We start from the raw sequence: 9,784 nt of genomic DNA, 5'->3' as shown, positions 1-9,784 counted from the left end.
CATGCAAAGCACTCTTCTGAGTGTTGGGGATACAGAGAAAGGCCAAAGGCCCGACTCTCCAAGGGCTTACAGCCTAATGGGGAAGACAGCTTGCAACAACCATGTACAGATAAGATAGACAGGATAAATGGGAAATAATCAACAAAGACAGGGCACCAGAATTAAGAGCAGGAAAAGTTTCTTGTAAAGGTGGATCTTAGCTGGGACTCGAAGGAAACTTGGAGATGGGAATGAGGCCTAGAGGACAGCAACTGAAAATTCCCAGTCAGAAGATTGTTTCCTTAGAAATTAACAGCAAGAAAGCAAGAGTCACTATTGTAGCAGTGTGTGTTGGGGTGGGGGAGAAGGGTAGTAAGTTGTATGGAGGGTTGTAAGTTTTAAAGGGTTTTGAGTGCCAGAGGAGTCTGTATTTGATCCTGGAGTTGATGGCCACTGAACTTCATTAAAGTGGAAGAGTGACATGGTCAGACCTATGCTTTAGGGAAGTCACTTTGGTAGAGTGGGGAGAGACTTGTGGAAGGGAGACCAATCAGCAGAGGCCATTGCAGCAATCCAGGCATGAGGCAATGAAAGACTTGCACTAGGGTAATTGCAGTATCAGGAGAGAAGAGAGCATATAAGTGAAACAGTGGATAGAGCTCGGGGCCTGGAGTCAGGAATACTCGGGTTCAAATCTGATCTCGAATACAACTAGCTGGGTCACCCTGGGCAAGCACTTAACCCTGTTTGCCTCAGTTTCCTCATCTGTAAAATGAGCTAGAGAAAGAAGTGGTAAACCGCTCAAATATCTTAGCCAAGAAAACCCTAAATGGGGTCAAGAAGAGACCAACATGATTGAACAATTGAACAACAGTTTTACAGAGGGTAAAGTCAACACGTCTTAGCAACAGATTGGACAGGGTGTGGGGATGGGGACGTTGAAAGAGTAGAGAGTCAAAGCTGACAAGGTTCACAACCCAGGTGACTGGGAGGATGGCGGTACCCTTGATAGTAATAAGGAAATTAAGAAGAGGGGAGGGTTTGGGAAGAAGATGAATTCAGTTTTTGGACATGTTGAACTTTATGTGTCTATGGAACATCTAGCCCCCGATGTCCAATAGGCAGTTGGAGATGTAATACTGGAAGCTGTCAGAGAGGTTAGGGCTGGATAAGTAGATTCGAGAATCATCGCCATAGAGATGAAGATTGAATCCTTGGGAGCTGATGATATCACTAAGTGAAATAATCCAGAGGGAGAAGAGAAGAGGTCTCAGGACAAGTCTGGGGGACAATATCATGTTTAAAGAAATCACACAAAACTGTCTATAAGTATTGGGGGAAGGAGGGAAGAGAAGGGAAAAGGACAGATAAAGAGAATCCACAGGCTTTCATCAGAGAAGGATCCCAAAGGTAGTTTGCCTTAAACATCGCCAAAACCCAGAGCTTCAATTTACAAAAATAAAAGTTGGCAAGTAACTAGGAGGAGGTAACTGACATGTCAAAAAAAAAACTCCAGCTGCAATCATATAGGTCCTCTTTTTTTGTTTGTTTTTTTGCTTTTTTTTTTTTTTTTGATGAGGCAGTTGGGGTTAAGTTACTTGCCCAAGGTCACACAGCTAGTAAATATGAAGTGTTTGAGGCCGGATCATAGGTCCTCTTAAGAACAAAAAATGAAAGAAAAAGCTGGAATACAATATGCCAAAAAGTGAAAGAGAAAGCAAAGCTTGAACTCAGAATAATATCTGTGAATTGAACATACTCTTATGTGAAAAAAAAATGGATCTTTCATAGGATGACAGGTTTTAATGATTCCTTCACAAATAACCATATATAAGCAGGGCTTTGAGTACAAATTGATTAAACTGAAGCTAATTATATGCAAATCCAATAGCCTGAAAGGCTTATGTAGAAATGCAGTGTTTGTGTGTGTTAAGGAGCAGATTAAAGTGTTCCTTAGAAATCTTATCTTGCCTGTTTTTTTGGTAACAGAGAAAACAGCTATCATTGATCCCAATGATGATAAGACTGTTACCGGAAAGGAAAGTTGGAGATGACAGGGGAAGAAAATATTTCAGTTTTTTTGGAATAAAGCTCTACATGTAGTGTTGTATCAAACTATTGCCAAGGAATTCAAACAAAAACTATTGGAGAGGCTGTAGGGAGATTATGGTTAGATTGTTTTAAAGCAGAAACAAGTATAGGCTGTTCTTAAAAAAAAAAAAAAGCCAGCTCCTGGGATTTGGAACAGAGTTGGGGAAGGAAAGGGTGTGTTTTGAGAGAGAAGATTGGGACAGTCTTATTACAAGCCAAATAAGGTACAATTAACAAGTACTGTGTTGTGTGTGTTTTTTAATAGGTTGTTTAGCAGGATTTGATAAGGGAAAAAACATTAAATAATAATGTCCTTTTATTGTAATGACTTTTTCCTGTGTGGAGTTAGGCCAAACACTTTTGAGTGATTACAGATCTCATTTATGAGGCCCTGAAATGTTCTGAGGCTGGATGCAATCAGTACATCATCAGCAAAAGGAAGCTTGTGGCGACCTCTTTTGAGAAGCCCTCTTTGATGTGGTCTTTGCTTGGGATATTATTAATGACATTGAGAAACACCTGGGGTGAGCCTGTCTCCCCAGTTTTATTCCTTGATTGTTCTCAGCAATTAGCTTGCCAGTAGGATGGTCATTAAATGGACAGTAGTCCATAGTGTTGGCCTGTAAACCTGTACATCTTAGACAACATTCCATAGGGATAATGAGCTGGGCCCTGATCTGAAGAAGAATAAGAAAGCAGGGTAGATTTTTTCTTTTTTTACTAGACCTGTCATTTCATCTGTGTAGGAAACCCAGAGAGGATCTTTCCCCTACCAATTCAAATTGATAGGGGGGGGCAGCTAGGTGGTACAGGGGATAGAGTGTCAGCCTTGGAGTGAGGAGGACCTGAGTTCAAACCCAGTCTCAGACCAGACACTTGACACTTACTAGCTTGTGACCCTGGGCACATCACTTAACCCCAATTGCCTCACCAAAAACAAAAACAAAAAAAAAACCAAATTGATACCTACTCTGCAATTTAGAGTCTTCAAGAGTTGCCTGGGCTAGCGGTGTGACCCTGGGCAAGTCACTTAACCCCAATTGCCTAAAAACAAATAAGAGTTGCCTGGGACATTGGGGAGTCTAGTGACTTACCAAGGATCACACAGCCAGTATACATGGCTGAACTTGCACTTGTGATGATTTCTTTGTTCTGTGGCCACATCTTTGGTAAATTTCACAGCTCCTTCAATGACAGCCTCCACCTTTCCCTAGTAAAAAAAGATCCTTAAAACCAATTTTTTTAAAATGGATGACTGCAAGTCATAGAATTCCATTCCCCAAAGGATTCAAGTTGATCACCCAAAGGACAATAAAGAAGTACTTGGTAGGTATGAACAGGCTGCAACACATTGCAAAGGAGAAATTATGTTGGAGACACAGTGTGAAGGAATGGCCATGAGGGATTTGAAATTGGGATATATGTGAGAGCCAGAGCTGAAGCTCCTGAGCCTTCCTTCATCTGAGTTGGTAAAGGATGTCATTAGAGAAATGCATGTATGACTGGAGGGAAAAAAGATAGGTGGTTCCCATGATGAGAGAAAGGGATAACCAATAGGTACCCCAAATATTCCATTGGTGCCAGTGAAACATCAAGATACAGAAGAAAGCCCTGATATGTTGTGTGAACCCCCTGTGGCAGATTTACAAGGGGACAGAAACAAGAATTGCACAAGATAGGCAGAAATGAATGGGCTTCAATCTGTGTCATTGGGGAGAGTGCCCACATTGATGAGATCACAGATCCAATTAAATAAATTAATATTTGCAATTTGCCTGTGGAGAAGGAAACTGTTTAATGAATGATTGGTGAAGGAGAATTCTAGGTTTTACAGAGGCTTACTGGCAGTCTGTATTAGAGTTTGTGACCATTTAGAGAGAACCAAAAGGTATCTAACTGCAATGGCAGCATCTTGGAATCCAGAAAATATAGGGACATCCCTGAGGCTTCACTGAGCCAGGAGACAAGACATCCAAGCTGTGGTGAAACTGGGGAGATTGGCTGATGATCCCAGCTCAGATGCAGGCACTGGTGGGTGAAATCTCCTGTCCCTCACTCCAGCAACTGAGGGATCTTGTCTATTCCTTTTCTTAACCAATCCAAGAGTCTTTTAGAGGTTTCCCAGTCTACTCTGAAATAAAGTGGAATGACCTTATTTTCTGATGCTTTACTATTCATTTCTGTCTTCATTAAATGTTTTGCTTTCTGTCACTTAGGTGTTTGCAGAGTAAGCAAATAAGGAAGCAACACGATGTATTGGATAGAGCATTGGTCTTGGAATCAGGAACACCTGTGTTTAAATTCCCCCTCAGATATTTAGTAGCTGTGTGACTCTGGGCAAGTCATTCTCTAGGCCTCAGTTTCCTCATCTATGAAATGAAAGGTTGGACTCAGCCTTTAGAGCTGGAAGGTGGCTTCTAGCTCTAAATTTATGATCCTTTGACTATTTAGACCTGAGTTAACTTCAGAAGTTCTCAGTTTTCTAACTGGGTAATAAGCAAAAGGGTAAGTCAATTTGAACCCTAGTCCTGGAGGATCCAGAGATGATAGGATCCATGGACTACAATTAAATAAAATATTAACAAACAGGCTATAACAAAAAAAAAAATGTTAAAAACAAGACTTCATTATGACCAAGTTGTATTTGTACCAGGAATGCAAGGAAGTTTCAACATTAGGAAAATTAACACATTAATTATTAATAACAAATACATTTCCTTCTGGCTAGGGAAAGGCATTGACCAGGCTTAGGATGAATGCAGACCTCTTTCTGCTATGCATATTAGCATATCTGAGGCTTGTCTGCAGAGGATGGCAGTGAATTCATTAAAAAAAAAAATTAACAAGCGGAGCTAAATTGACTTAGCTTCCTACAGTGTCACAGGCATGGGCACAGTGGTTCAGAGAGGAATAACTGTCACAGCCCCAGATATGAAGTGAGGACACATGTTTAAACACCTGTAAATGAATAACTGAATTGTGGGAAAAGTTGTTTTCAGGGTAAGCTGTGACTAGAACCACATTCAAGCAATTTTTTTTTAAGTGTGTGTGTGTGTGTGTGTGTGTGTGTGTGTGTGTGTGAAGGTGAGGAAGAAGAGGGGTCTCTTTGGAGAAATGTGGCTGTCCTTCCCAGAAGTGTGGGGTGGTTGGATAATGGTGCAGTTTGAAAGCTCTGCTGGATGAGAACTGGGAGAAGGGCCCAAACCCAGCCCTTTGTCTCCATGGAATGTGTGTAGATTCCTGCTCTGGCTCTTGGAGACAGACCGTCCATCCTTGAGATCAGTGGAAGGACAGATTACAATCTGGTAATTGCTTTCTGGTGGGGCCTGGCCCTCCTGGGTGTGAATGTTTTAGGGGGCAGGCATGGGAAAGGATTATCCCTTTAATGACTTGGGAGTAGAAGTCACTGTTTCCTGTCAGGAGAGGAATGGGAACTGAAGGCTATTGCAGGAAGTACTCAGAGGAAATTATGGTGTATGTGAAAGCCAGGTGTCCTCTGAGCTGGAACTCCTGTCCTCTCCTGATCTCACTCAGCAACCATCTTCCCTGGACTCCAGGCCCAGAGCTCTACCCATTGAGCTATCTTGTTTTCTCTTGGTTGTTAGTCCCATTGGTTTAATCTCTAAAAGAAGTATTTGCTAAGCTCCAATTATGTGCCAGGCACTGTGCTAGACAGTGAAAATAGAAAAAGCAAAGGGAAATGAGCTTTCATTCTAATGAGGGAGTCAAGATGAACATTTATAAGTAGATACAAAATATGTAAAGCAGATACAATGTAAATGCAGAAGAGTCCAGCAACATGAGGGAGTAAGAGTTGAGAAGAAGAGGAGGTGGAAAGGTTGGGATAAAAATCTCTGAGACACTGAGTGCCAGGATGAGGATCAATGAATTAGAACTGGAAAACACCTTAACAGTCACCTGGACCAATACCCCCTTCCCATTTTGTGTTGTTATTGTTCAGTCGTTTCCAGTCCTGTCCGACTCCTCCTCACCCCATTTGGGGTTTTCTTGGCAGAGATACTAGAGTGGTTTGCCATGTGCAGCTCATTTTATAGATGAGCAACTGAGGCAAACAAGGTTAAATGGCTTGCCCAGGCTCCGGAGAAGAAAGTGAGGCTGGTGACCTTGCACAGCCCTCCCTCACTTAAATTCAATTCACTTGCATATCATAGCATCACCTCCCTGCTGTCATGGTCCTCTTCCAGAATGAAGGACAAACAACATCAACATCGCCAACAACACAGTTAGTAATGTTTGAGGCCAGATTTGAACTCAGGAAGACGAGCCTTCCCGACTCCAGGCCGCTGCCCCTTCCCATTTTTCAGATGAGAAAACTGAGGCTCAGAGGGATGAAGTGGCAGAGGCAGATTTTGACCCCAAGTGTTCTGATTCTCAGTTTTCCCTTCTCTCTACGGCACAACACGCCTCCTCTAAAGGGTCTGAACTTGATGCCACAGGAAATGGGGACTTTTTATCAGGGCGTGATAAGAAAGTACCTTTAGAAGATTCATTCCCCCACTGCCCCGCCCATTCTTCCCATTTCCTCGAGGAGAACTTCAGGGACCGCCCACCTCTTAAAGAGGAACTATCCCTAGCCCGTCCCCTTCCCACCAATCCCCCAAACACCTTTTCCGTCTTCTTTCCATTGACCAATCACTGTAATCTCTTCCTGGGCTGGAGGATCCAGCCAATCAGCGCCGAGCACCAGGTACGCAGGACAGACCAATGGAATGACCGCCGCCACACTCCCAATGAGAAAGCGCTGTAGCAGTCACCAATGGATGAGCTTGTTGCAGGAGACCAATGGGATGCGGGCTTTCGGCTGCCCAACTAGAGAGGCCCTGTCAGTCAGAGGGTCCGGTGGCGGCTGCGGTGGCGTAGGTGGCGGAGGCGGAGGTGGAGGAGGAGGAGGAGGAGGACCGTACCGGGGTCCCGGCTGGGGCTGGGCTGAGCTGAGCTGGACGCTGACAGGTGATCCCGGGCTCAGGATCGAGGCCGGGGAGCAGCGGGGCCCTGGAGGCGGTACGAGAGTCCGGCAGGGTTGGTGTGTGGGATCCCCAGGGATTGCGTAGCCCCAGGGCGGTGGGGGCTGTGACCCGGCGGTCCCTGCGTTGCCTTCTCCGGCTGGCACCGACGGGGAGGTGTCCAGGGTGGCAGTGACTGGGATGGAGGCGATCACTAAGGTCGGAAGGATGGGGGTAAGTGAGCAAGACAGACAGATAGTGGGGTCAGTGCTTGGGATGGGCTCAGAGAGTAGGAACATTCCTGGAGCAGGCGTAGACAAGGCTGGCATTGCCCGGGGTGAGAGCAGGTTGGGGGCAGTGACTAGGATGGGCCGAAACTAGGGTGGGCAGACTAGGGGTATGTAGGTAGATATTGTGGGGAGATGGGAAGGAGGATAGCATTTGATGAGTGGGGATATGAATGGGATGAACACGCAAGAGGGGACTGGAGCGCTGCTCGGCTTGGGAAGCATCAGTGATGAGGCCTATAGTTTCTAAGATACTGCCTCTGGTGATCCTGCACTGCAGTTATCCCCTGGTTTTGGCTCTAGCTTTGGCTCCAGTTCCCTCAAAGCTGGGCCAATGCCCTCTGTGTACCCTCTCACTACCTCTAATCCAGTCCAACAAGCATTCATTAAGCACTTACTGCATACAAGGAATCGTGTCGTGTCCCTCCCTTGTCTTTGCTTAGATCTGGTCTTTGGGCAGGTAGTAGTGGATCTATGTAGCTCCTTCCCTGAAAACCCTTTTCTCCGCTCCTTCAAGGACTGAACCTAACCCTCCAGTAGAATTATTCTCTGTCTCAGAAACACTTTCACCAGTTCTTTCCCAAATGACTAAATTGGGTGTTTTAGAGTGAAGAAGATTAAGGAGAAACAGGAGGATGAGCTATGACTAATGATTAGTTTTTCAGTAATCTCCAGAGTGTTGATGTGAGAGCTAGAAGCAGGGTGGTGTTCACATGCATCTATACCCTGGTCTCAAGGGGTCCTCCAGGCAAGAGAAAGCTCTTTTATGGAGACCTGAGGGTCTGGGATAAGCTCTGGGAGTGAGGGAAATAGATTTTTATGACATAGAGTCCCTATCTACTAGAATGGGCCCTGTGGGAATGAGCCTCCTTAGGGAACAGGAACATCTCCTGAATTGGGTGTTAAGAGAAATGTTTTTCTCTCCGATTCAGCTGGAGATACAGACAATATGACTCTGGCTGCTCCCCTGATTCTCTCCCATATTTCCTTCCTCTGGGACTGATGAACATTGTACAGAACCAGCAGGGTGAACTCATGTCATGGTGAAATCCAGTGTTCTCACCCAGAAAGAGTCCTGTCTACCTGGGACGACTTTAGCCTTTCTCAGCCAAAGAGCTGAGAATTTCTTTTCTCAGTTCTTTGATGTGAAGACCCTGGCTAGTTAGATTGTGTACTCTTGGGTGGGGTTGGTCCCTTTTAGGTGTCCTTAGTCTCAGTTTCCAGCACCCCTGCCTCATTTGCCCCCATCATCTCCCAGGTGCCTGAACCTTTGTGACAAGATAGGGTTGCTAAGGGGTTGAGGTTTGGAATTAGACTTCTTTACAGAACAGTAGGGTATGAGTCTGCTTTTTTACTTCAGGGTTGCAAGGAGATCTGTATGATAGAGTAGACTGAGGTGTCTGTCTACTTGTGGGTGGGCTGTATTCATTTTGAGAAAGCCTAGTGTAGTGGACCCCATTCATCCTCAGTTCTGGGCCCTTGAGTATCATGCCATATACTGTCTAAAGATGCTACCCTCTACCGTTTTGGAATAGGGCTGAAGTTGCTTCTGGAAATTTTAATTTGGGAAGAGGGGCTGGATCCAGCACACATTATTGAGAGGAAGGCTTGCTGAGGATAGCTTAGCTTAGAATTCCAGATGCCTCAAAGTATGGTTTTCTACTGACAGACTGGCTACTTCTTAGAGTAATGTCTGCAATCTATCATTAGAATCGTACAGCAGGCAGGTCTCTTAAATATCTAGCCCAGGGGTGGGGAGCCTGTGGCCTGGTAATCACATGTGGCCTTCTAGGTTCTTGGGTTTGGCTTTTTGACTGAATCCAGGTTTTATAGAACAAATTCTTCTATTAAGGGGATTTGTTCTGTGAAGTTTGGATTCAGTCAAAGGGTCGTACTTGAGGATGTAGAGGGCCACATGTGTCCTCAAGTATTCAGGTTCTCCACCTCCTGATCTAGCCCAACCCCTCATTTTATAGAAACGGAATCAGAGGTGAAATGACTTATTCCATGTCATATATCTAGTAAGTATCAGAGCTGGGACTCAGACCAAGGTCTTTAGACCTCCAAGTCCAATGGTCTTTTCATGATTTTATGCAATGATTTTCCATTTTCTCCTAACTCCTGGGCTAGGACAACCTGGGTGGAGAGAACTTTGGGGTGTGGAGCCTAAAGCACCCCTTCAGTTGGCAGAAGATCAAGATGCCGCTATGTCACTGTGCTGCAAGACACAGTGACTCCGATGGAGACTGGGGCTACCCTAGCAGCAGTGGGATCAAGGTTTTCCTCCACTGGAGCAATGGGGGTGACCAGTATGTGACCTACAACCAGGGCACCATGACCGCCGAGGAAATCTGTATTCATATTGCACAGAAAGTGGGTGAGTGGGGTTTGAAGTAAGAGAAAGTTGGATCAGAAATGGGGACTTAGTGGATTAGGGATAAGCAAGCACTGTAGTTTTGAATC

At 44.9% G+C, this 9,784-nt stretch overlaps 1 protein-coding gene across 1 annotated transcript; it reads left to right on the top strand.

Annotated features, from left to right (window-relative positions):
* Nucleotides 1–7,116: 7,116 nt before the first annotated feature.
* TYK2 (tyrosine kinase 2) lies at nucleotides 7,117–9,718 on the top strand. Its single transcript, XM_027857717.1, has 2 exons — nucleotides 7,117–7,268; nucleotides 9,452–9,718. Exons 1-2 carry the CDS (start codon nucleotides 7,236–7,238, stop codon nucleotides 9,716–9,718), a joined length of 300 nt encoding a protein of 99 aa, XP_027713518.1. The 5' UTR covers nucleotides 7,117–7,235.
* Nucleotides 9,719–9,784: the final 66 nt, after the last annotated feature.

Source organism: Vombatus ursinus, unplaced genomic scaffold, assembly GCF_900497805.2.
Source record: "Vombatus ursinus unplaced genomic scaffold, bare-nosed wombat genome assembly UNPS02012319.1, whole genome shotgun sequence".
Classification (NCBI taxonomy): Eukaryota; Metazoa; Chordata; class Mammalia; order Diprotodontia; family Vombatidae; genus Vombatus; species Vombatus ursinus.
The sequence above is the reverse complement of the archived record's forward strand: the minus strand, read 5'-3'. Positions and strand labels throughout refer to the sequence as shown.

Bases quoted from the DNA above. Each gene is read 5' to 3' on its own strand.
- TYK2 (XM_027857717.1), top strand. From the start codon at position 7,236: ATGGAGGCGATCACTAAGGTCGGAAGGATGGGG. The intron at 7,269-9,451 runs GTAAGTGAGCAA...CTCCTGGGCTAG, and splicing joins CTAAGGTCGGAAGGATGGGG to GACAACCTGGGTGGAGAGAA.